Source organism: Hipposideros armiger, unplaced genomic scaffold, assembly GCF_001890085.2.
Source record: "Hipposideros armiger isolate ML-2016 unplaced genomic scaffold, ASM189008v1 scaffold_64, whole genome shotgun sequence".
Classification (NCBI taxonomy): domain Eukaryota; kingdom Metazoa; phylum Chordata; class Mammalia; order Chiroptera; family Hipposideridae; genus Hipposideros; species Hipposideros armiger.
This window is the reverse complement of record NW_017731414.1, coordinates 2,201,284-2,228,313: the sequence shown is the minus strand read 5'-3', so window position 1 is coordinate 2,228,313 and position 27,030 is coordinate 2,201,284. Positions and strand designations below refer to the sequence as shown.

The 27,030-nt window shown below is 49.7% G+C and overlaps 1 protein-coding gene across 8 annotated transcripts; it reads left to right on the top strand.

The window, feature by feature from the left end:
* On the top strand, positions 1-26,082 carry SUGP2 (SURP and G-patch domain containing 2). Of its 8 annotated transcripts, none has more exons than XR_002123923.1 (11): positions 328-405; positions 1,740-1,871; positions 5,601-7,208; positions 9,939-10,059; positions 10,891-11,378; positions 12,412-12,523; positions 17,366-17,868; positions 20,299-20,360; positions 22,527-22,663; positions 23,324-24,633; positions 25,844-26,082. XR_002123923.1 is itself a non-coding variant. In XM_019641862.1 (11 exons), the coding sequence occupies exons 2-10, from the start codon at positions 1,751-1,753 to the stop codon at positions 23,442-23,444; spliced, it is 3,273 nt and encodes a 1,090-aa protein (XP_019497407.1). In that variant the 5' UTR covers positions 328-405; positions 1,740-1,750; the 3' UTR covers positions 25,844-26,082. The 8 variants fall into 8 exon arrangements, 7 of the variants coding, with proteins under 7 accessions (XP_019497402.1, XP_019497407.1, XP_019497406.1 ...); XM_019641862.1 differs by having other exon boundaries at positions 23,324-23,444; XM_019641861.1 differs by having other exon boundaries at positions 23,324-23,444; positions 24,356-26,082.
* Positions 26,083-27,030: the final 948 nt, after the last annotated feature.

Here is a 27,030-nt window from a genome sequence, read left to right as displayed (position 1 = left end):
CGCGCGCAGGCGCGCTTGCGCCGCCTCGCCTCTCTCCCTCAGCTGGGCGAACCGCTCCCTGCGTGACCAAGAGTGATCACAAGCGCAGGTAAAGCCAAGAGGGCCAATAGTTGCGCGGCGGCGGCGTATATGCTGCTTTTTCCGGGCCACTCTCTGTTGCCGCCGCCCCAGACAGGGAAATTTTTCTCCTCAAGATAGTCAGCCCTGAAGGAGCCGGCAGTGCGCCTGCGCAAGAGGGTGCGGCGGCCGCTGCCTGCGCCTGTGCACTAGGGCTCGGCGGCGACCTGCGCCTGCGCGGCGCTGCGGAGACCGTTGGCTAATTTGCATGTCCCCGCCTCGCCCGGCGGTGGCGGCTGAGAAGTCCGAGACGGCGGCGGGGGCGACTCCGCGCGCAGTGGGCTCGGGGTGAGGCCCCAGCACGAGCATCGTCGGTGGGTGGGCCCCAGGGTGGAGGACTCGGACTCGGTCCCTGGGGGCCCAGGGCTCACGCGTCCCCGCGGTTGAGCCGCGGACTCGGCCTTCGGGCTCCGCGGCGGCCGCGCCCCGGCCATGTAAACCTGAGGGGCGATCCGCGGCCTTCCGGGCCCAACACCCCCCTTTTCTTCGTCCTCGGAGGCCGGGAGCAGGCGGGCCGCATCCCAAGGATTTCATTCATTCCCTCGCTCATTCATTCGACCCCAGCCCAGAGCGGCCCCTCGTGAGGCGGTCACCGCGGCCCGGCGCTGTATTGGGCCCTTTGCCATTTTCAACGGGTTCATCCCCACCATTAGCTGCCCATCCCATAGATGGGGAAACGGAGGCACAGAAAGGTTAGGTCGCTTGATTTGGTCCCGGGGCGCCCTGGCCTGGAAACCCAGCTCTTCGCCAGCAGAGAACAAGAGGCATCCTAGGAAAAGGGCTGAAGGATGGGAAAGGGGGTGATGGTTATAAGGCAGGAGCTGGTTTGGATATTAGGTTGCAGATTTCAAGTTGGAAGGAATATCTCCGTGGTTAAGGACAGGCCACTACTGGATTCCTCAGTGTTGCTTCTTCCTCAGTCTTTTTACTTAATCTTCAGGTCTTTGTCCTCACTACCAGTGCCCTGTTTGCCAGATTCCAGTCCAGGCTGGCTGATCTTGGGGGAGGGGGCCACTTAGCCTGAGGCTCCCATTTCCCCATTTCCTCTTCTGTTTATTGTCATTTATAACAGGACACGCATAACTGGGTTGTTGCAAGAAGTAAAGGAGATGATGGGCGTTCCTTCCCTACAACTCTCACTAGTCAGGGATTCTTCCCCTCACTTGAGAGGCTTCTCTCAGAGGGGAAGTTGGTTCTCAGAGCCTCTTGGCCCTGGGTGGGAAATGTGAAGGATCACATCTTTCCATACTACTATGTGCAATGCTTATGCTCCCACTCCCTTATACCATCATGTTCAGTTATGTGTGTTGCTTCATGCAGTCCTCCAGCGATGCCCGGAGATAGGGATTGCTTTCATACAGCTTCTTTTAAGGGATTCTGAGAAAATGGGCTCAGAGAAGCAAAATAACTTGTCCAAGATCACCATGCTCGTTTTGCTCCTCAGCCAACACCTGTGAGCTTCGTGAGGGCAGAGGCCCCTTAAAATAATCCTACCTTCCTCGAAGTACCATGCAGGATTACGGATTACTGCCTGGTTACTTTCAGGATTAGGTGAAATAGAGAGCAGGCTCTGTGAGCATTAGTTGTCATTCCTAGTGTCTTTTTTCCCCTCCTCTCACTAGGTCAGAGAAACATGGCAGCAAGGCGAATTGCACAGGAGAGTTTTGATGCTGTGTTACAAGAAAAAGCTAACCGATATCACGTGGACCCCAGCAGTGAGGCTGCAGGGGAAGCTCTGCAGTTTAAAGCTCAAGGTAAATTAAAGTGCTTGATTTGGGGAATTGGGTGATCGGGCATTTAGGGTTGGGACAGGAGGATTTCAGTGCCTTGGGCAAACTGTGCAACTCCTTTGATCCTGCATTCTTTATTTGTTGAGGGGAGATGAAGTTTTCTCTGGGTCTACATGTTAAGTCATTATGCAGAACAAGGTATTGTCATTACCTGGAGCTTCTCCCCAGATACCCTTCCCCACATAAAGAAGGGTTTTTTAATCAGTCTCCCTGCTCCATCCCCACCACCGCTGCCCAGGTTTAAACTCATCAGTTCTGTCCTGGATTCTTGCAATAATCTCCACTTCTGGTGTCATTCCCCTCAAATCTGCTCTCACCGCAGATCTGTTAATGCCAACCTTGCTGAGCCAAGGTCCTGCTTGGACTCTTGGACTCACTACTTTGGGGTTACATCCTCAGACAAGGGCAGGAGCAGCAAGGTAACAGTGGTGTGTGCAAGACAGGAGGGGATGGAGGGTGGGGAGCTCTGGAGTTGCTGAGAGTAGCCCTTGCCTGGAAACATTTCCCTTTGGAAAATATTGAAACACCATGCCAGCAGAATCAAAAATGGTGCCTACACAGATTGTAGGACAACATGGAGGTCCCTCACTACCACACATGAGGCTTCCAATCCTTACTCCCTGCTTTGGGCTTCATGTTCAGTGAGACTGTACCATCGTCTGCACTTTGAATCCCAGCTCTGCCTGGTTAATTCCCTCAGGCATTAAGACCCAGCATACAGGTGCCTTCCCCCAGGAAGCCTCAGCGGACCTTGAGGTTGATTTGGTTGCCCTTACCGGCCCCAGAAAAGTATGCTGTGCACTCATTCCTCTACTGTGGGCTGTGCTCTTCCTTCTGGCCTCCTCCCAGGCCTGTGCTGCTCACTGATGCACCAGCCCCTAAAGCCAGCCTCCACATGGAAGAGGGTTTCTCAGTGTTGGTTGAGTAAGTGTTAAGTGCTTCAGGTAGGAATAACTCTTATTACATGCTTTGGACCTATAGAAACCAAGGCTTAGAGGCCGTCTTCTGATTCTAAGTGTTCAGAAATTACATGAATAGGACACAAAAACGTAGCTGTTATAAAAGATTGGAAGAATTAAGAAATAGTTAAGAGTAAAATGTAAAAGTCCTCTTAGCTGCCTCCTTAACCCTCAGAGGTAACCATGTTGGTGGTAGTCTGTGCATCCTTTAATTCTTTTAGTGATGTATTTATGTGTTCATGTATATACATGCAGAGATACACATCATGTGTACATATATATGTATATACAGAGATCTAAATCTTGGTATCTTTATCTAGAGACTTAATACATAATAACATTATTAATACTTAATAACACCAATACATACTTTGTTACCTCAAGAAAATTTGTGGGGGAGGACTAGAAACCAAGCAGGATGCTAGATAGTTCTGGAACCATCTCTTTGTCACAGAGCTGCATGGTCCATTGGTTGGCCTTTCTCTGTGTCTCTGCTCTACTCCACTTTTCCGATGCCTTGGTTTACAGGGCATCAGAAAACCCTGTCATGCAGAAACCATCCCCTACTCTACCTGTATAGCTACTGCCCTCGCCACACCATCAGTACCTGGATCATCTCAGTGGACTCCTCCTGGAACATCCACGTCCACTCATGTTCTGTTCCTGCACAGTAGCCAATGAGGTCAGCCCTCTGCTCTGAACCCTTAGGTGGCTTTCCAGCTCGCTCAGAGAAGACGCCAGTATCCCACTGCGGTCCTGACTTGATCTGTACCCCCTCTTATGTTTACATCCCCTGTCATAGTATTTCCCGAAATTCGCTGCACATTAGAATCATCTGGGGCCCTTCTAAAAAACCTGATGACCCATGCTGATGAATTAAATCAGGATGCGGGGTTGGTGGGGGGGGTATCTTCCCAGACTTCAATGTGGCAGCAGAGTTTAGGAGCCACCTTCTTACCACTTTTTCCCCCGTTCCCTCTGTTCACTTCTGGCACATTCCTCCCCTGCTGGTCCCACCTAGGGACTTTGTCTTCATGCTCCCTCTGCCTAGAAGGCTTCCTCCATAACTGTATGGCCCCTCACGCCAGGCCTCTGCTGCTCAGTATATTGTCAGAAAGGCCCTCATCGACCAACCTATCTAAAGATGGCATTTCCTCTCAAGTTCCCGCCTGCTTGATATTTCTTATTGGCACTTCCTTATACCTGATGGATTTTTGTTTATTGTTGACTCCCTCAAGTGACAAGTCCAGGAGAGCAGGGACTTTGCTGTCTCCTTTCCCTGCTGTAACTTCCTTGCCTAGAGAAGTGCCCACACACAGTAGGTGCTCAGTAAGTACTGCTGAGTGAATAAACTTGGATTTATACAAAGATTTAGCTTCCTGTGGCCTCTTGCCCCATTAGTACCTCCTGGCATCTCGCTTCCTTTTCATTTGACTTTTTGACTAGGTAATAGATTCTGATTCAAAGCAGAAAGTTAGAAAGGCACTCTGTACAGTCTCCCTGAGGCCCATAGTTCACTTATGTTCCTAGCTTCTTACAGAGTTTCTTTATTCATGAATAAGCACATGCAAATATAGGTTCGTATTTTTCTCATTTCCACAAAGAGGAAGACAAGCACACTATTTAGTTCCCATTGTGGACTCTCTTAATGGCTTGATTAGCTTGTGCCTTCCCTCTTGTCTGCTTCAGTCTTTTTTCAGTGGACCTTTCTGAGAGCGAGTATCAGCCAGCTTTGGGTCAGAAGCTCGGCTGGGGCCTGGCCAGCTGTGGTGGGTGCAGTGTCAGACGTGGCTCCTGCCTCAGTGTCAGTGTGTGCCAACAGCTCCTATTAGAAGGCAAGAAGGGCAGGTAACTGCCAGAAAACCTGTGTGCTGTGTGATAGAGGTAGAAGTATACTAGTGTTCCAGTCACAGCAAAGAAGTCCAGGTTGGGCCAGCCGAGTGGCTCAGTTGGTTAAGAGTTGGCTTAAGAACGTGAGCTCTGAGCAACAAGACCACTGGTTTGATTCCCACATGGGCCAGTGATGCTGTGCCCGAGCTGAGCTGTTGGCTGAGCTGCCAACAGGTGGCAGGATGGCTCGGCTGGTGTAACAACAAGATTGCCTGTTCGATGGTGGGCTATGCCCACCCACAACTAAGACTGAACTCGGCACCTTGAGCTGAGCTGCCACCCAGATGGCTCAGTGGATAAGAGCGTGGGCTCTTAACAACAAGGCTGCTGGGTTCGACTCCCGCATGGGACAGTGGCTACGCTTACCCGCAACTAAGATTGAACACGGCACCTTGAGCTTAGAGGACACGAGCTGTCAACGGGCAGCCAGGTGGCGACTGGCACCCTCCACAATGAAGATTGAAGAACAACAACTTGGCTGGTCCCCTTCCCCAATTCATCAACACTGTTCTCCCCCAATTCCCCAATAAAATCTTTAAAAAAAAAAAAAAAAGTCCAGGTTATTTGAGGACCAGACACCCTTCCCTGAGTCTAAAAGACTCGTGTACATATTATATGTATGTACAGAAATCTAAATCTTGGTATCTTTATCTAGAGACTTAATACATAATAACATTATTACTACTTAATAACACCAATACATACTTTGTTACCTTAAGAAAATTTGTGGGGGAGGACCAATACATACTTTGTTACCTCAAGAAAATTTGTGGTCTGTGGACCGTCCATTTGCAGCCTCTGGTCTAAAGAACCTTTGTGTTTCCTTTTGGATTGTTTATTTCAGATCTTCTAAGGACAGTCCCAAGAGTCAGAGCAGAAATGTATGATGACATTCACAGTGACAGTAGATACACTCTGGGTGGATCCGTAGGTCACTCTCGAGATGCTGGGAGAGAAGCCCTGAGAGGTGATGTGTTTCCGGGGCCTTCTTTCAGATCAAGCAACCCTTCTGTAAGCGAAGACAACTACTTTCGCAAAGAGTGTGGCCGAGATCTGGAATTTTCCCACCCTGACTCACGAGACCAGGTCTTTGGCCACCGGAAATTGGGACATTTCCGTTCTCCGGACTGGAAATTTACACTCCGTGGCTCTTGGGAACAAGACTTTGGCCACCCAGTTTCTCAAGAATTGTCTTGGTCACAGGAATATAATTTTGGTCCTTCTGCACTACTGGGGGACTTTGGCTCCTCCAGACTGATTGAGAAAGAGTGTTTGGAGAAAGAGAGTCGGGATTACGACGTGAACCGTCCAGGGGAGGCAGACTCTGTGCTCCGAGGCAGCAGCCAAGTCCAGGGCAGAGGCCGAGGTCTAAACATAGTTGACCAGGAGGGTGCCCTCCTAGGAAAGGGGGAGACTCCGGGCCTGCTCACACCTAAAGGGGAGGTCGGGAAACTTGTCACACTGAGAAGTGTGAGCACAAAAAAAGTACCCACTATAAATCGTATTACTCCCAAAACTCAGGGCACCAACCAAATCCAGAAAACCACCCCAAGTTCTGATGTGACCCTAGGGACAAACCCAGGGATGGAAGAGATCCAATTCCCTACTCATAAGATCCCTCTGGGGCTCAATCTGAAGGACATTCGCCTCCCCAGAAGAAAGATGAGCTTTGACATCATAGATAAGTCTGATGTATTTTCAAGATTTGGGATAGAAATAATCAAATGGGCAGGATTCCACACCATAAAAGATGATGTTAAATTTTCCCAGCTTTTCCAGACTCTCTTTGAACTTGAAACTGAAACCTGTGCTAAAATGCTCGCCTCATTCAAATGCTCCTTAAAACCAGAGCACAGAGATTTTTGCTTTTTTACTATCAAATTTTTAAAGCACTCTGCATTGAAAACACCCAGAGTCGATAATGAGTTTTTAAATATGCTTTTAGACAAAGGTGCTGTGAAGACCAAAAATTGCTTTTTTGAAATCATAAAGCCCTTTGACAAGTATATAATGAGGCTTCAAGACCGGCTTCTGAAGAGTGTCACACCTCTGCTCATGGCCTGCAATGCCTATGAGCTGAGTGTCAAAATGAAAACCCTCAGTAACCCCCTAGACTTGGCTCTTGCCCTGGAGACCACCAATTCTCTCTGCCGGAAGTCTTTGGCCCTTTTGGGACAGACATTCTCCTTGGCCTCTTCCTTCCGTCAAGAAAAAATCTTAGAAGCTGTCGGCCTCCAAGATATAGCTCCCTCTCCTGCTGCATTTCCAAACTTTGAAGACTCCACTCTATTTGGGAGGGAGTACATTGATCACCTGAAAGCCTGGCTGGTCAGCAGTGGGTGTCCACTTCAGGTCAAGAGAGCTGAATCCGAGCCAACTCAAGATGAGGAGAAAATGGTTCCTCCTACCAAACCTGAAATTCAGGCCAAGGCTTCAAGTGGTCTGAGTGATGGTAAGGAAAGCAGCAAACGTTTTTATTTGTTGTGATTGGTTTTTCATGTTTTCTTGTAATGTCTTCTATTCTCTTTGAGGTTTTTACATCGAAGCTCTTTAGCCAACTGGAAACAAATCAATGTTAGCAGAAAACTCACATTGGTCAGTGTCTACCATTCATTCCATAAGCATATCTGACAAATCTTCTGTCTGCTGTCGAAGTCCTTAGACATTTCTGGGTTATAGGCTCCTTGGAATCTGATGAAAAGCTGCAGCCCTTGCCAGGAAAAATACACGTATATTTGTATACAATTTTTCTTGCATTTCCTGGGGGGTTTGTACCATCCTGCAGGCAAGGTTAAGAAGTCCTTCAGGGTCCCCTCTGAAGTATTCCTAAAAGGAAAAGTAAACACTGGGCCCTGTCTCTGAAGAGCCCCACGCTCCTGAGGTGATGAAATCAACAAAAAGTAGTCCCTCCTGTGATGGGATTAAGGGAAAAGTAGGAAAGATCCCAGCCTAGCCCAGCCTGGAGAGTTGGGGAAGCCAAAGGGAGGCAGTGTTTGAGCTGTATTGAGGGACAGACAGGGCTCAGCCAGGTCTATCCAGGTGGCGGAGGCACCTGCTCACTTTTCTAGACTGGCTAAAAGTCGACAAATCACTTAGGTAGATTTGGTAATCTGCAGTTAACAGTCAGCTTACAGGGAAGGGTGCAGGCCAAGAAGGAGGTAACAGACATGACTGGATGTTTGGTGTCCCTTTTCCCTCCCGCTTAGCTCCCAATATGGCTGCTCTCACAGCCCAAACATCCTAGGGCCCGTGAGCATATGTAGGGGCCATGTCCTCTTTCCTCCTGATGTGGTTTTCCATTTCCATTGCCCCAGCCCAGTGAGGAAGTCACATTTGTCCCTGAATCTCTTCACTCTACACCCTGGTAGAGACCCAACTGCACGGACACTAGTAGGTCCCACTACAGAGGGGTGGCCACACCTACTTCCAGAGAGGGAGTTTTCCAGGAGGGGACTCAGGGCTGAAGTGAGCCGCCTCCTCCACACACACCCCCCAAACTGATGGAGCAGAAAGTCGGTATAACAATGATACTTGAGGAAAATGTCCCCCTCAACCTAAAGCTGCCCACCACCATCCCCTAGTGGTACTGCTAGGCACACGGGCCTGCTATTGCAGGCTTACTGTACTGAAAACACTATTGCCTGTCCTTTTACAGGACTGTCAAAGGCCCTTTTCTGTGTTTCTACAGCATTTGCTGCATCATGATATGACCTAACATAAATGACCTCCCCTTTCCCTTGATGTTGGACTCGTGCTGCCTTTTATTAGAGGCTTCTGAGGCCAGGCAGAACTGGGTTCCCTTGTAATTGGCGCCTACAAGCCTTGGCTATCTGGACAGTGGGTGGATGGTGCCAGCACGGCCCCCACCCATGTTTCCGTTACTGTTAGAAATGCTGGGATGAGACCTTTGGTTAAATTTGTTGATTATTATTATTATTTTTAATTTTTATTTTTAAATCCTCCTTTAGAGGATACAGTCTCAGGGGAAGGATTGCTGGGACCCACTTTTTGGCCCTTGCCATGCTCACCTTCTTTAGAGATGGTTGCAGTGACCCACAGATTGTGTTTCTCTCTGAAACCTTCTGTCTTTTGAAAAATCATGTAAAATTAGCAGTTCTGTAAAATGAGAGCCAAGAACAAAAAAGAAAGCAATTTCAAAAGGGAAATACTTGCAATAACATGACAATTGAAAGATCGACTTGTCCTGTATAAAAAGCTCCCACTGGTGTTTAAAATAAGCTCAAAGCTACGCTTCAGACAAAGGCAAGGACAGGATAGTGCAATTACTCCACAACAAACTGGAAAACCTCTCCAGTTCAGGGGTGGTTTCTATTGAATAAGTGAGCATTTTGTATTAAATAGACCATTCTGTGCTATTAAAACGAGCAAATATTAGAAAGCTAAACAATCTTATTATTTAATGACACAGATGCTCTTCTTTGTTGCTGGTGGCAATGTAAATTATAACCACATTGGAGGAAATTCATACTTTAAAAAATGCTTTCTTTTCATCCAGCAAATATTTTCTGTGAACACCTACCTTGGAACCATTGACTTCTTTAATTGGGAAATTTTTCTTTGTAAATTTATGTTTTCTGATTACAGAACACGTATATGTTTTGTAGATAAAGCACAAAGAAAATGAAATCCTGTTAAATCTACCACCCTACATAATGTCTTTTAATTTTCTGATATATTTCCTTCTATTTTTTTTTGTATGTGCTCATATTTATGTATTTTTTTCTTCCCTTATTCCTATTAGGAATCACAACCTAGATAAACTTTTTACATATTTTATACCTAAATACATTTTATATTTTTATATTTTCTTCTAATATTGTGAACATTCGAGTTAGGTGACACACGAGAAGTGGTACGGAGTTGCTACATACCATTTCCTTCTGTAGAACATATGCATACAGTGCTCTATACAGTCATTGTAAGCCTGTGACTGTTTCTGTCCTGGTGCTTATGCTGTTACAGCTTTTGGGAGGATATTTTGCATATTGGTTTTTCGAATAACATGCCACTTTGCTCTTTTCAATGCTGGCCTCTCATGAATGAGGATTTTGGTTTCTGGTGCCTGCCTAGGCTCCATCCTAAGCCCCTGACTCTGACCTGGTCTTCCAAGGCCCCACGTGGTCCAGTTTGTTTCTCAGCAAAGCTTTTCTATGTGTTCCAGCCATCCCCCAGCGAGCAGATCACAAGGTGGTGGACACCATCGACCAGCTGGTCACACGTGTCGTTGAAGGCAGCCTGTCTCCTAAAGAGAGAGCTCTTCTCAAGGAGGACCCTGCTTACTGGTGGGTCTTTAAATGTCGGCCCTCCCAATCCTTCCCGTAGAGCACATAGTAACATTTGTGTCACTCTGATGGTGTCCAGAGCAGAGAGTGAGGTGTTTATTTTGAGCAGTGGTGTCGGCCAGTGGGAAGAACATGAGAGAGGGTCAGCTTCCCTTGGGTTCAAGCACCAGCCCTGGCGCAGACCTGCCATGTGGCCTTCCCTCTCCCAGCTTGGAGCTCTGCGTCTCTGCTGTGCTGGTTTAAGGATGAGCTGAGATGTGCATGCAGAGTGGGTGTAAGATGAGGGCTATGTCACAGCAGCTGTTTGTCATCTATTGCTACTATTTGTTAAACTGTCTTCCTTTTGCCTTATTGCCTCTTCACATGAATAGAACAACTTTTTAAAATCAAAGTTTTCATCATAAATGCAATACTTGCTTATACAGAATGTGATGCAGTTGAAAGGTCACTGAGAGCCTGCCATTTGAAGGGTGTCACTTCTGAAAATGACACCTAGGAGCATGCTTGTTGTGTGCTGGTAGCAGAATGCTTCTGTGACTCCAAGGTGACTGGTTTGTGTTGTGAGGCCACCAGGAGCTATGAGCTCCTTCATGGTTGCTGATGATGGAAATGGAGGAGGAATCTACCAGTGCTCAAAGCTCCTCGTTGCCCTGTGGTCATTCTGGGCCAGGATGGGTGACCTGGGTCCAGTTCAGGATCCTTGGTGGAGGCCAGGTGGAGCCTTGGATAGCAGAGAAGCTGTCTCATAGAAATACAGAATTGTATTTGCAGCAGTGATTTGGTCATGCTTGTGTTTTAGCAATGTCCCACTGCACCTGTTTTTTTATCTAGGTTTTTGTCTGATGACAGTAGTCTGGAGTATAAATATTACAAGCTGAAACTGGCAGAAGTGCAGCGGATGAGCCAGACCTCACCAGGAGCAGATCAGAAGCCAGTGGCAGCAGAGTGTGCAGTCCGGGCCATGCTGTACGCCCAGGCAGTCCGGAGCCTCAAGAAGAGGCTCCTCCCAGGGCGGCGGCGGGGACTGCTCCGAGCTCAAGGGCTCCAGGGCTGGAAGGTGAGGAGAGCAACCACCGGGACCCAGACCCTCCTCTCCTCAGGCACCAGACTGAAACACCATAGCCGGCAGGCTCCAGGCTCCTTGCAGGGAAAGCTGCCCCAGCCAGATGGGAGTGATGCTGCCAAGGACTGGCCACCAGACCCAGCCAGACCCTCTTCTCAGGACCTCAGCCCAGAATCCACAGGCCCGTCCCCCAAGCCAGCAGGAGTGGACAAATCCGAAGCCCCTCAGAGCTCCTCTCCCTGCCTATCTGCTGAAGGTGTGTGCTCACCCCTGTCCCTCTGCTCTGGGCCCCAGCCCTGACTCTCCAATCTCCAGGGGTCTCTGCAAAGCGGGGAGGGGGTGGGGGTAGCCTCGGTGGTCTGAGCAGTGAGCAGTGGCAACAGGGACCTAGCTAGGATGGGTGCATAAGGAGGTGCTTTCTCACCTCTTGCTTCCTTGAGGGGGCAGCTGGAGAGTCCTATTGCACCCTTCCTCCTGACCTGAGGGTGCAGCTAACACAGGTTGCTGCCCAGGGACTGCCTCCCCGCAAGGTATTACTACTGACTACCATGTGCCTGAGCCTGGGGCTTTGAGCTTGATCAATTTCTCTCTGTTCTTGCCCTCTTTATATTCCGTAGTGCTGCTCTGTTCTCATTCTTCCTCCTCTCCCCAAGTCTCTTGTGTCCCCACTCAGGGTTAGCTGACCTACAGTTTCTCCTGAAGTTACCAACTTAGCCCCTTCTGTTTCTCCTGGCTGTTACTTTCTTCCTCTGCAATAGGCCTGCCCCCTGTTGCTTCCCACTTAGCACTAGGTAGGAACATAGAGGTGCAAATCTACACAGCTGCTGTACTTTCTAGCTGTTACTATGGAACGAGCAGCTCTAAAACTGTGGCTTCATATAGGAACTAAGCCTGGGTGAGCCTGCGCATGTGTTTATAAGCAGCAGCTGGTTGTCTGGAGCTGGTTGAGGTGATGTCCCTGTCATCCCCCCAGCAGCGAGCTGGGATTGGTTCACCTAAGGTTGGTATCAAGTCTCTGGGAGAGGCAGTGGAGGTGCTCGAGGCTTCTGAGCCCTGGGCTCAGCGCTTCCGCCATATCCATTGGCCAGAAGGTGTCCTGGGGCCAACCCCAGTTCAGGAGAGAAGGGAGTGCACCTCTGCTGGACAGAGCTGCAGTCACATGGCAAAGGGCGAGGCTTCAGGAGGGGACACTAGGGGGCCGTCTTTGTAATCAATCTCCACAGCCCCATCGTGTCCACACAGGAAATGGCAGCTCAGAACCTACGGATGACAGTTGCTTTATTTTGTAGTTGACACAAAGACAATGGAGACTGCAGAGAAACTGGCCAAATTTGTTGCTCAGGTGGGACCAGAGATTGAACAGTTCAGCATAGAAAACAGCGCCGACAACCCTGACCTGTGGTACGTACCCATCACCCGCTTCTGATTTGAATTGTTTGCCCCACAGGTGTCCTGAGAGCCCACAGGGTGTTTTGGCATACATACTCTTGCCCTGGGGGTCACACTGGGAGAAGTCATGACTTCACTTCTGCTGAGTCAGGGCCATGAGGGAAAAGCATCTGTTCTGGGGTATGGGGGTTGGGAGAGAACTGCCTCATTTGGGGGATTGGGAAAAGCTTTCTAGAGGGCTGTTTAAGCTGGAACCTAAGGCCCAGTGGGAGTTCTCCAAGGGAGGGGAGATAGCTCCCTGGGCAGAGGGACAGTGTCCCCAGAACCTGAGCAGAGGCAGATCCTGGGCAGGGTGGGGCACTCCCTCGCCTAAGAGCTTGAGGAAGAGGGGAGCACTGCTCCCTGGTCACACTGGCTACTGTAGGTCTGGTGAGAACTCACTGCTCGTGGAATAATAGTGGTCCGTGGTCCAGGTGTGGGCCACAAGCGTTTCCATGCAGTGCCGGCCTGGTGCTCTTGTGTCGGGAGGGTCACCATTACGCTCCCTTTCCTCAGACTCGGAGGCAGCTCTGCCTCTGGGGAGCAGGTTCTCCTCCTTCAGTGTTCTTGTTACTGAGCTATAACCCTGCTGGGCTCCCCTCAGAGTGATTGGGGAGTATATGAGGAGCAAGTGGGTTTGCGAGCTGTGCACACTGTATCCCACAGCCTGCTGGGGCTCTGGTCCCTCGCCTTGCTCCCAACGTGCTGCAGAGTCGTGCTTTAGTCTAATAAAGAATACAGGTAAAATCTTCACATTTCTGGAAGGCTGACCAAGTGGCTCAGTTGGTTAAGAGTTGGCTTAAGAATGCAAGCTCTGAGCAACAGGGCCACCAGTTCGATTCCCACATGGGCCAGTGACACTGCGCCCGAGCTGAGCTGCTGCTGAGCTGCCAACAGGTGGCAGGATGGCTCAGCTGGTGTAACAACAAGATTGCCTGTTCGATGGTGGGCTATGCCCACCCACAACTAAGACTAAACTTGGCACCTTGAGCTGAGCTGCCGCCCAGATGGCTCAGTGGATAAGAGCGTGTGCTCTTAACAACAAGGCTGCCAGGTTTGACTCCCACATGGGACAGTGGCTACGTCCACCTGCAACTAAGATTGAACACGGCACCTTGAGCTTAGAGGCCATGAGCTGCCGATGGGCAGCCAGATGGCGACTGGCACCCTCCACAATGAAGATTGAAGAACAACAACTTGGCTGGTCCCCTTCCCCAATTCCCCAACACTGTTCCCTTCCCCCAATTCCCCAATAAAAATCTTAAAAAAACACACACACACACACACACAAAAAAAAAAAACTTCACATTTCTTTGAGCATGTGTGAAAACCAGTGGTGACTGAGCGTGATCCTCTAGTTTGTTTGGGACCTTGAGTGGCACTTCACTGGAGGGCCTTCTGCTTCCTGGGAGACCGAGACCAGCTGCCTGGAGCACTGATGGCCTTGTAGGCACTCAGCCTGGTTCTGCTTTTACAGGCTTGGTGACCTCAGGGACTGCCATCGGCAGGCCACAGAGTGGGCCTGCCCATGGCGTGTGGAACCTCACCCTGGCAGGGCCAGGCAAGGGGAACAACTCAGTGCCGACAGCCGGGATTGTTTCATCAATCCTTTTTTCCCCGCATGAAAACTAAAGTTTGCAAGAGAACTGCATCATCCTGAGCACTTGGCACCGCCAGGGCTGGGGGTTATCCTCACTCTGCTGCTTTTTCTGAGCAGTGTTCCTCAGAACATGCTCGCTGTCCCCTCCTTACCTACAGCGAGAGCCCTGGATCCCGCAGCAATATCAAGTGGGGTGATACATTCTGTCCCCCAGTTCTCATAAAATAGTTTGAAACTGACTACACATGGCAGCATGCCTATTTGGTAAATGCCAAGATACCTTTGTGTGTTTTTTTCCTTGGAGGAATTATACCTCTGATGTGCTCAGTAGTCGCTTGAGTTGATTCATTTTGTGTGCATGGCTGTGTCATCAGTTTGATGCACAGTTAGGTTCATTTGTTTCTGCAGAAAAATTAGTTTAAGGGCTTCCCCCCCATCTTTTATTTAATTTTTGAAATAAGTATAGAATTTTCATGGTTATAAACTAAAAATTATAAAAGGTGAGTTCATAAGATGCTGAACAACAGCTCAACCTGGAGCTGGGCTGCCGTGAGTCGCCGGCGACGGTGTAGGCTGCAGCCCCTGTGGCAGTGGGTTGCCATGGGCTACTGTATGTAGCCAGCAGCCACAGTGAGCGGCCGTCCAGAAGCCGGTGACCGACCTACCTCACCCAGGAAGAGCGTAATGATGGTGCCAACTTGGGCCAGTGAAGCAACGTCCTCCACAACTAGACTAAAGAACAAAAAAAAACGACAGCAACTTGTCTGTTCCCCTTCCCCCAATTCCCCAGCACTGTTCCCATCCCCCCAATTCCCCAATTTAAAAAAAAAAAAGGTGAGCTCAGAGAAGTGGGACCACTGTATGGCTGGACCACAGTTACTTAATCCATTCACCTGCCAACAGCATGTGAGGTGTATTCATTTGGGGAATTTTATAGATGAAGCTGCTGTGAGCATTTGTGTACAAGGACTTCTGTGGACACCTGCTTTTATTTCTCTTGGATAAATATCTAGAAGGGGAAAGGCTGGCTCCCATGGTGGGTCCACATTTAACTTTTGAGAAAAGTGCCAAACTGCCTTTCCAAGTGGCTACACTGTTATGCATTTTCAGCAGCCTGGATAGAGTCCCAGCACTTACTAGTATCCATCTTTTTTTAATGTCCCAGTGTGGAGAAGGAGAAGGGGTATCCCACTATGGTTCTCGTTTCTCTGAGGACTGATGGTGCTGAGCATCTTCCAGTGTGCTTATGTGCTTTCCATATTTCTTTAGTGAAGTGTCTGTCCAAATTTTTGGTCCGTTTTTTGATTGGGTTGTTTATTAGCAATGAATTTTGAGAGTTCATTATATATTCTTGATACAAGTCCTTCATCAGATGATTTGCAGACGTTTTCTCCCGGTCTATAACTTGTCTTCTCGTTCTAGCTGGATCTTTTGGAAGGTAGACGTTCTTAACCCTTTCCTCTATTGGGCTTTTTTGGCTTTTTCTTTTTTTTTTTTTTTTTAAAGATTTTTATTGGTGAATTGGGGGGATGGGAACAGTGCTGGGGAATTGGGGGAAGGGGGACAGACAAGTTGCTGTCGTTTTGTTCTTCAGTCTAGTTGTGGAGGATGTTGCTTCACTGGCCCAAGTTGGCACCATCATTGCGCTCTTCCCGGGTGAGGCAGATCAGTCGCCGGCTTCTGGACGGCCGCTCACTGTGGCTGCTGGCCGCTCACGCTGGCTGCTGGCTACACACGGTAGCCCATGGCAACCCACTGCCACAGGGACTGCAGCCCACGCCGTCACCGGCGACTCACAGCAGCCCAGCTCCAGGTTGAGCCGTTGTTCAGCATCTTAGCTGTAGAGGGCAGTGTCACTGGCCCTCATATGTGGGATCCGAACTGGGGCCCTCTGGCATCCCAAGCGAGTTCTTAACCATCGTGCCACTCGGCCGGCCCTTTTTTGGCTTTTTCTTTCTTGATTTTTAAGAGCTCTTAATCTGTATAGTTGTATATATTTCCTTCTTATTTTGACGTTTATCTTTTATTTTGCGTATGGGATGTTCTGCAATGCAGAAGTGTTTCATGAAGACAGATTTCACAATTTTTTCTTCTATTGCACCTGTATACTGAGTCATAGTTAGAAAGAATCTCCCCACACTCAGGTTGTAAAGACATTTACATACTTTTCTTCCAGAACTTGTATGGTTTGTTTTTTGCATTTAGATCCCCCCGATCTGTGTTGGGTTACCTGGGAGCAGAGGGTGCAGCATGGATCCAATTTAAATATTCAACAAATGGTCCCAACACCATTTTTTGGAAAGGCTTTTTTTCACAGTGGTTTCAGAAGCCACCTTCATCAGATGCTGTGTGGCCTTTGTGGCCTTTATCTTGGTTTTTCTGTCCATCTGTCCGTGGACCAGTACCATGCCGTTTTAACTATAGAGACTTCACATACCTTGTTATATCTTGTGGGTCTTGAGCAGAGTTTTCCCAGGTGTTCTTGAATGTTCATTTTTCTTTATGAACTTTAAAATCATCTTGTCCAGATCCAGAAACAAATGATGCTTTTATTGGGATAGTTTTCGACCTTAACTAGAGGAGAATTCACATCTTCATGAGGTCGAGTTGTCCTGTTCAAGTACAAGAGCCATCTTTCCTTTGGTCCAAATGTATTTTGTGTCTTTGGGTGTGTTTTGGTTTTCTACACCAGCCACAGCCTCTGGCTGTGGCTACGAGTCAAGGTGGCCCTCAGACTCAGAGGCACAGAGAGCCTTTATCACCACCATATTTATGCAACTTTTCTGCAGGACGTGAGGCAGGAGGTGCTGCAGGTGATACACTTCCTCCATCTCGTACCTGGGAGTGTGAGACGGACCTGAGAGTCACAGGGAGCACTCAGAGGCCCATAAAGGCCATTGATGTCACTGGAAAGGAATGAGTGAGGCCTGGTTGGATCCCTGGGCTACAGTATTGGAGCTCATTCCAGCACGTTCCCTGGTCATCCCCATAACCTTGTTCCTCCACCTTCCTTCCCCAAAAAGCAATTAGGCCTCACATTCTGGCTCCTCAAACTTTCTCGCTGGGACACTGCACCATCAGCCATAGCTGGTAGAAAGAGGTCAGTTTCGCTCCTTTGTCCCACCCCCAGTATTGTCAAGTCCATTCGGAGAGTTCAGCAAATAAGAATACTCAGAGGACCCTCTGGTTAACCAGTGTATGTCATCTTTATCCAGGTTTCTCCATGACCAAAATAGCGCAGCTTTCAAATTCTATCGAAAGAAAGTATTTGAACTCTGCCCATCCATTTGTTTTACATCATCTCCGCTGAACCTCCATGCCGGTGAGAGCACCCTAGAGCCTGTGGAAGGGGAAGGAGAGTTTGAGGATGAGGCCCCTCAGCAGGAGGCTGAGCTGGAAAGCCTAGAGGTGATGCCTGAGGAGGAGGACGACGACGAGGACGAGGAGGATGAGGATGAGGAGGGGGGCGAGGAAGCCTCCGCTTCTGGAGGGCCCTCCAGGAGGGCTGGAGGGGCTGCCAAGTCTGAGGGCTCTGAGGACAGCCCCCCTGCTGATGGCCTCCCGAGCGAGGCAGCTGAAGATGGCCCAGCTGACACGCCTGCCCTGTCACAGGCCTCCTTGGGAGCCTGCTTCCCCCGGAAGAGGGTCAGCAGCAAGTCACTGAAGGTCGGCATGATTCCAGCTCCCAAGAGGTTGTGTCTCATCCAGGAGCCCAAAGGTGAGTGCCTGCCATTGGTGCAGTGTCCCACACTCTTTTTTTTTTATTATTATTTTTATTATGAAATGCACATTTTTTAGAATTAGTTTCAGCTGTACAACACAGTGCAATAGTTATACTTTTTACCCCTCGCAGTGACAGCCCCCCTCCCCCAATCTGCCGCCCCACTTCCCCCCAATATCATACATATCTATTGCAATTCCCTTGACTCCACTCCCACACTATACTCCATGTCCCATGACCATATATATATATATATTCACTTATAGTTGACATACAATATTATACAACATCAGCTTCAGGTGAATAGTGCAGTGATCAAGCCTCTTCCCCATCCATGATGTAAGACGTGACCACCTGACACCCTACAAAATATTTACAACATTATTAATTATATTCCTCGAACTGTCTTTCATGTCCCTGTGGCAATATTGTAGTTGCATATTTATGCTGTCTAACCCCTTCCCCTTCTCCCTCATCCCCACCCCCTCCCAACTAACAGCCATCAGTTGTTCCTCTATATCTCTGAGACCACTTCTGTTTACTTTCCTCGTTCATTCAGTTTTTTAGATTCCACATATAAGTGAAATCATATGGTATTTGTCTTTCTCCGACTGACTTATTTCACTTAACATAATAGTCTCTAGTTCCATCCCATATCGTCCCATGTCCCACACTCTTTAGCACCTAAGGAGGAGTTAGTGGTGCTTGGTTGTAGAGATAGGTAGAGACATTGCCTGACTGTTTTTGAAGAATTTACTGGCCCTTAGCCCAGGCTCAGCCACAAGATAACCAACTGGCCCCTGTCATCCTTCTCATATCTGATTCCACCACCAACCTGGACGTTACCTCCCAAATCCTCCCAGGCTCCACTCAATATGGGGTTCTTTGGTCTTGTATTTTTAACCTAAAACAGTCCTAGAGGTTTGCACACCACTCCAAGTGTTCATATGAAACTCATGTTTCTAGTCGGTCTAATGTTGATACTCTTAAGGAGATGCTGCTATGTAGTCTGTGGCTTCTAGTGCCCCACATGCTCCTCAGGTTTCCATTATTGCTCGGATTCCAGCAGGGGAACCCTGGCCATGGAGAGGACAGGTCATCTCAGCCATTTCCTGCCCATGGCCTTGGGGAATGTGCAGCCTTCTCAGTCAAGGAAGGCCTGGGGTAGTGACATCTGCTTATAGTGAGGATGCAGCAGGAGGACTCGGGACTGGGCGGGTCTTGGACAGCTGTTAGCGGGAGCCTTGTGCTCCATGGAGGCCATCACCCCTCCTGTGGGGAGGCTCAAGGTTCTTGAAGTACAACTTACCAATCATAAAATGCATCCCTTTCAAGTAGACAGTTCGAGGAGTTTTGGCAAATGTGTATAGCCATGAACCCACCAGTACAGTGGAGCTGGAGCCCGTCCCCAGAAATTCAGTGTCCCTCTGCAGTCCCCTCCCCTCCCCAGCCCCCAGCAATCACTGACTGTTTTCTGGCTTTGTGGTTTTGCCTTTTCTAGACTTGTTAAGTGGAATTGTATCGTGTGTGGCCTTTTGATGAGCTGGTCGTGGCCCAGGTTACTCCTCATTGCTCCTGCTCAGCCAGGTGTCTGCACAGCCAGGCCTAGGCTGTGCTTAGAGTGTGGAGCTGATGTTGCAGTACCTGCGTGTGAAATGGTGGCAGTGAACATTGTCCCGTCATGTGTCACCTATGTTTTCTATGTTATTGACACTGTCACATTCACACCTAGCAGTGTCGATATAGTTTCCCACTAACAGTACAATCCGTTGTTTGTGTTTGGAAACTTTGGCATTGCAACGGATTGCTAACTGTTCTACCAAACTCTACGTCCTTCAGAACTTACTGCAGATGGTAGTAACATATCAGAATGCTTAACTTTGTCCTTTGTGGGGGGAAGTGATATCTTATTTTGGAAGCTCTCAGTTCTTTAATGAGTGGTTGATGAGACAAAACCCCTTTGTGAAAAATAATAATAATAATGTGATTCGGAGTTTTGTATAAGAAGCATGATTGTTTTTGCTGGAAAGTTCTGTGTGGACTTTAATTCTTTATCAGGGGAATAGTCGCAGAGACACTGGAGGGCACAGTGTTGCATATAGTTCTTATGTGAAGCAAAGTGTATTCCTGCGGTCATGGAGCACAATCCATGAATCAGGTCCTTCGTCATAAACGTAGGCACCTTATGTTTAAGGAAATTCTCTCATAGCAGGGAGCCCTCAGTTGAGCCCACACATTCAGCCTGTGTGTTCTGGGGTCCTGAAGTTCCTGAGAGGAGCCAGGCCAAGCTGCTGGCCTTGTGCAGGTTGTAACTACCTTCTGTCAGGAGTGGGGCTATTGGCCCAAACCGCGGCACCCTCATTTTATTTCTCAGTAATCTGGAGAAAGCTTATATAGGTGTGTACATATGTTTCTTTTGTCTTCCAGTTCACGAACCAGTTCGCATTGCCTACGACAGGCCTCGGGGTCGTCCCATATCCAAAAAGAAGGTGAGTGTGACCATTTGCGAGTCCTCACATGTCACATAGTCAGTTGGAATTTGTCAGAGTCTCAAAGGACACTGTGGCTGGTGATTGAGCTGTACTCATACTTCAGATTGGGTGTTAATGTACAAAGCACATTTGCCGGGACTTCTGAAAACTATTTAGCTTTGTGCAAAAGCACAGGAGGGTAGTCCATAACAGATAGTTGGGGCTTGATATGTGCAATGGAATGGAGAGATAAACTTGATAATGTCTTAGCCCTCGAGGCATTCAGATTCACTGGTTGGCACCTCCTATGCTCCGGGCCCCACATCCCACCCTGGGGCAGCAGCAAGCAGGGCCGAAATGTGCGGGACTGGGTCGTGGGGCGGTGCTGTGGGTACCAAGAAGCAGGTCATCGGAGCACAGGGAATAAGGTGGGGCCAGGGATTCCATGTGAGCAGGAAAACCAGGGAAAGTCTCCCTGAGAGGTGACATTTGTTCAGTCATCTAGGGAGGGCTCTGGAGAGGCACCAGGGTAGGCAGGGAGCTTTTTGGGCCCAAGTGAAGTGATTGAAAATGGGGAGGTGAGTACCCAGTAGAGGTAGTGAGGACCCAGGTCACTCAGGCCTGTAGACAGATGTCAACACTATGACTCTTCTTTGGGGAAGGCCCTCAGGGACCGGTGGTGGGGTTTAGACAAAAGATGTGGCCACTGTGGTTGGTGTGTTGAGAGCAACCTGTAGGATGGGGGCCAGGCAGAGCCAGGGATAGGAGGGGTGAAGGTGGACCCGGTGGGACTCGCAGATGGATTAGATGTGGAACAGCGAAAGCCAAGAGTCCAGGGAGACCCCAGGGTTGTCGGCCTAGGCAGTTACGGGGATGGAGCTGCCAGTGGCTGAAGCAGGGTGCTCCTGTGGGGAGCAGGTCACCAGAAGGAGATGGGGGTTAATTCCAGATGGTCAGGCAAAGTCACCTGGGATACGTGAAGACATCATAGGTCCCTAGAAGTCAGGGAGATGAGCAGCGGCCCCCAAGGAGTCAGACCCGTTCTGAGTGCAGCACCAGTCTCAGCAGCCAGATGAAGCATCACTGTGACCCCAACTACAGCAGGAGGAAGGGCCTTCCTGTGCCTGGAACTGGTGGTCCTGCTGGTGCATTGGGTTTTAAGCTGAGCCAGCACCCAGGTACCCGGTGAGGGGTCAGCCGAGTTCAGGTTCAGGCTGGCCACCTAATCTTGGCATGTAACCCCTGAGCCTCCATCTGTACATCGGTAAAATGGGGCAGTAACACCTACCCTGCAGGTAGAAAATACCTTGAGGATTAAACGAAATGCATGTTAACCCGATACGCGGGTCTCCTTGGGGTGACTGTAGGAAGGGAGGAGGCCTTGCCTGAAGTTCTCTGTGTACACCTCAACCCAAAGAGACCAGACAGAATGATTCTTAGACACAGATTGAAAGCTTACAAGACCTGTCCAGGCCGAGCTGACCCCTTTTCCTTCCATTGCTCCCACCGAGCACTTTGCTGCAATGGGGTGGGCCTGCTGTTTGGGGACTCTTGGCCAGCCTTTGCCCTGCCTCCCCCACCCTCCCTTTGTCCTAGCTGTTCTTCTCTGGGCCTGGAAGGGCATGCTAGACACCCCCTTGTCACCTCAGTGGCAGGTTCCACCTCCTCTGTTCTCCAGGTCACTTCTGATGGTGGGGGGTCCCCCAGGACTGCAACTCCTGCCCATAGTTCCCCTGGCTTCCCCCTGTTCTTCAGCCTGCACACGTCTCTTCTGCACTGCTGTTAGTCCTCTCTTCCTGCCCCAGCCAACAGCAAGCTCCTCCTTCCCTGAGTCCCTGTGTGCCTCCTTAAATGTCCTTCAGATGGACTTCGGCCCACCATCCTGCCAAGGCTCCTGGTACCCTTACCTCCCAGCTACCCCAGCTGCTTTCAGTAACTCATGCACACACACGCTGCTTCACATCTCAGGCCGTACTTCACTTCTTGTCGCTGAACTCTCAGTGCCCCTCTAGGTTGTTTTGTCCCTTCTAGGATGAGAACAAGGTAGGAGACCATGGCTCAGTCGTGAGTGTCTGGGGAGTCAGAGAGGCATGGGGGGGATGTCAGTGCTAGACCATGCTGGGGACCCTCACTCCGGGCGCTTTGCTGCTGCAGCCCACATGTCGCACTCTGCTCTTTCCTCAGAAACCCAAGGACTTTGACTTCGCCCAGCAAAAGCTGACTGACAAGAACCTGGGGTTCCAGATGCTGCAGAAGATGGGCTGGAAAGAGGGCCACGGCCTGGGCTCCTGTGGGAAGGGCATCAGGGAGCCTGTTGGCATGTACGCAGCAGGAGCTCGGGGTGGGGGTGGGGGAGTGCATGTACCTGGGAAAGAGGCTTTCTTCGGGATTCTGGTCCTAAGTCCTTTGACCTGCAGCCTAATTCTTGGTTCCCCTCACATTGAAATGGTTTGACGTTGGCAGTTATTTTTTTAGCAAGGGGAGTCTTCAGATGAGATGAGAAGCAGACATTTCCATAGGCAAATGTTCACCCGGCTACTTGCTCTGCTTGTGCAGATTTTTTAAATGGCTCCTTGTCCTCTGGCATTTTGGCCACATTTATTATTATAAAAGCTGAGTGGTGATTCTGGGTAGTTATACCAAGAACCATTTTCCCTTTCCTGGGAACCCATATGCAGGCCTGCCAAGTGGGACCCAGCCCAGAATTGGTTAAGCCCATTAATGGCCACAGCAAACGTTTCACTTACAACTGAGCTTAGCACCTATGGGGGGGGGGGCTTACTGCTGTAATTGGGCTCCTGAGCACCCACATAGGCAGATACCCCTGTTTGCTGTACAGATTGCATCTACACTTTCCCTCTCCGCCGTCACTATCATATGTCCCACATACTTCTGTCCACTCTGACTGCCTAAGCCATTTCCAGTCTCATGGAGGCCAGATCTGGGTGTGGGTGTGGCTAACTCTCCACTTTGCTCTCTAGGGGAACGGCCTCAGAAGGGGAGGGGCTGGGTGCTGACGGGCAGGAGCACAAGGAAGACACGTTCGACGTGTTCCGTCAGAGGATGATGCAGATGTACAGACACAAACGGGCCAACAAATAGGTACGTGCACAAGCTGTCGCATCAGGCACCCTGCCTAAGCCAGCATTCTGACAGCAGCAGCATTTCCTCCAGAAAGTCAGTATTCCCCATATCCCCAAAACCAAACATCAAAGTTCCACACAAAAAAATCTGAAAATTCTGTGAGGGAAACAAAAGGGAGTTTTTGGATGTGATGTGTTCCCCTTCTCACCTTCCAGGTTCGGCTACAGGAGTGAGTCCCATGCTCCCTGAGCACAGCTGCATGGGGCCTGCCTGCGGGGCCTCGGTGCAGGGCTCCCAGGCTGCCCCAGGAGTGGCTTTGTGTCCCATAAGTGTAAGGGCATCCTGGAAGCTGGCCGCAGAGTATGGTCACTTTGTTTCCCTCTCTGAGGGTCTTCAAATCCTCTTCCTTCTGAAGGGCCTTGGGCCTGCCAATGTCTTCATCTTCTCCTCTTTTTAGTTGCCCTCCCCACCCGTAATTTCCAACTTGGTTTTGAACAAAATCATTCTCTCCTTGAATAGATGAAAACCATTGGTGAGAAAGATAAGCCCTGAAGCAGCAATTACCCTAAAAACGCCACCTCTGTCCCGGATCCACCGTGGAGCCAGTTCCCAAGTTGGTTTGGTGTGTACACGAGAAGCAAATGTATCTGCAATTGCTGGTGTGGAGGTTCTGCTGGCTTTTCTTAAAGAAAAAAAAATGCACCATTTCCAGTCTGCTTTTGCCTTTCCTCCTCTTCCAGGTGCTTTGGGCAGCAAGCGCCCTCGTCTTTCCTGGTTCCTTCTCGGAAGGTGGTGCTGCCCGGGCAGCACCAGGGGCTTGGGAACCAGCTCCTGTCTGTTTTCCCATCCAGAGCATGTTGCTCCCCAGAAGTGCCCTGTTAGCAGACTTGATGCTAAAATGATGACCAATTGTGTCTTCTTGTTTCCAGAATTTAAACAGGATGTAATCTGTGCTCTGGCACCACAGCCTGTCAGTGGGAGCGCTGAAGCTCTTTGAACAAGTGGAGATACTTGATTCCACGAACATATTATTTTATGGAGTCTCACCTCTTAGCAACAGTATAATAGAGCTGTATTCAGTGGGGAGTAGTCACTACACTGATGAAACTTTCCCCAGATCTAAAGATCTCTTTAGAATCCACAAAGAAAGCCACAGTCTGATTTTTCTTTTTAAACCATATAATGGAATCTCCTACAATGGAGTGGGGTAAGTTCTTCGAGACTCTTCATTTTTTGCATGTGTGGCAGTGGAAAGAATTGGGTTTTTTAGGGCTCTTATACAGAACAGCAAGGATGTTCATGGGGTGGGCTCTGCAGCTGTTTGCCATTCAAGGCGTATGATTGCCACCCCCTTCCAGTTTCTCCCAGCGCTTTGCAACTACATGCGAAATTCTCAGGCTGTGGGAATCTCAACCCTTCCTCCTAAAGCAGCAGTGTTGAAGTTTTAAATGTGTGCTAAAATCTGGAAAACTTGGTCCTACTGATAGTACAGCAGTGAGTTGCTGTGTCAGCTGCTTTTATTGGCTATTAAAACCTTGCTGTCTCAGAGCACAGACCTCCCAGCTGTGGTCCCAGCTCCTCTGGTCTGTCTTGTCTGTCCTGTCATTCACTGTAGCATCTCGCCTGCCTGGTGCCGCCTCTCTTAATGTTGGGTGTTGCCCCCAGATCTCTGCCTATTTCTGGTCACTTCTGTTGCTTTGGCAGCTGGCAGATCTTTATGGCCGTGGCAATGATGGTTGTCCTTCAGTAGAGGTGAACCCGCCTGCAGGGGTGGTGTGGTTTGGGGAACCACGGCTGTGGAAGCTCATCTTCTGCTCCTCTCTTTCCTAATCCTTCCATCAGCCTTCCATGTTGGCCATGGGTTGGGCCACGGGATGGAACTCTGAGAACAGGGCCTTGGTCCCTGTGGCCTGTCAGAGCGCCTGTGGGCGAGACATGCACCTTTTCTCTTTCTCTCGAGCACAGCTCTGTCATATTCTCTCTGACTGTTGAATTCACTCTGTCCTAGTGTGTTCATTCTTGGCTTTCTCGGCTTTTATTCACAAGCAAAATGCTTTAGGAATTCCCAGGGAATTCCCTGTTCCTATAGCCTCCTGACACTCCTCCTCCTGGGGACATCCCGCTTTCAGCTGACAGTGAGCCTTTGCCAAATGTTAAAGGAAACAGCTACTTCTTGAGCCTGGAAAGTCCTCTGGGCACTCAAGTGATGCTTCTTCTGTGGAGTCAGCACTGAGGCGTTGCGGACGCCGGGGCAAAGTATTGGCAGTGCGCCCTGGGCCAGCTGCCGGCCGGGACCCAGTGTGCTGGCCCTCTGTGCCACCGTGCTGTCTCGGCCAGACCGCTCTGCAGGGAGTGTGCGAGCGCGTGTGCGGGTATGTGGCCTTGTCAAAGTCACAGCATCTTTTCTGTCATTCTAGTTCCAGGGTCTCCCCCGTGAGGACGACAGGCATCCGGAAAGTACTAACTCACCACTTTGGGTGCTTACTGTCTGGAATCAGATAGAGAATTTTAGTGTTTTTGGTCTTTGGTAAAACCTAGAAGACATTTGTGATGTTACAAAATGGAAGTTTTTGGGTGTTTTTTTTTTTAAATCTATGAAGTTGTGAATGTTGTTAATCATTTAGCAGTTGCAATAAATGTAGAGGAACCCAACCTTCCACAGTCTCCATTGGTGTGTTTTTAAAATCAGGCCAGTTGGGGATGCACGGTGGATGTGGTACCTACAGGGAACCAGACTATAAGCACCCTGCCTTAGGACACATCCTCTGCCTGCAGGGGCAGGAGCCTGGTCAATCTCTGGGAAAGCCCAGAGAGCAGATGGTGATCAGGGAGGGGGTGGGCAGGCCCTTCTCTCTCTCTCTCTCTCTCTCTCTCTCTCTCTCTCTCTCTCTCTCTCTCTCTCTCTGTGTGTGTGTATGTGTATGGGGCGGGAGAGCAGTTAGTACTGAGAACAGAAACCCGCCTTCGAGAGGGTGTCTGGATGTGGGAGCCCTACCCTAGCTGCTCATGACTGCCTGCCCCACACAAGGTTTTGCTCACTTCCAGGGTTGGGGTTCCAGCTATTAGAGATAGACCAAAGCCCACCTAGGCCTCCCCCTGACCAAGGAGCTGGCCTGTGGGTTTCTTCAAAGCTCCTTGCTGTCCCCGTGTGCTGCCAGCCTCTGTCTGATTCCTCACCAGCTTCCCCTGACCCTTCAGGTTGGGGGAGAGGGCAAAACGCACAGCAGATGGGCAAGCCTGGCACCTGTGGGCCTGCAGGGGCCTCCGCCTGAGCACAGCATGACAGGCAAGAGCCAGGCTCTGTTGTATTCAGGTCAGCAGGGAGCCTGGGAAGGGTTGGGATAGGGGTAGTCTGTTGTCAGGTTAGAGGGGGACAGACGACAGGGCCCCATAAGAAGCTGATGTGGGACCCCTGAGTCTCCCTTCTCCCCACTGTTGTCCTGGAGGACACTCAACAGTGGTGGGGACCCACCTAACCATGATGGGAGCTACTGTCAGCCCAGAACCTCCCACACGTTTGCCTTCCTTCACCAAAGCCTAGGGGGCAGGTGAGATGTGTGACGTAGGCGTTGGTGCCATTCCCCAAGAAAGTTACCCAGAACCC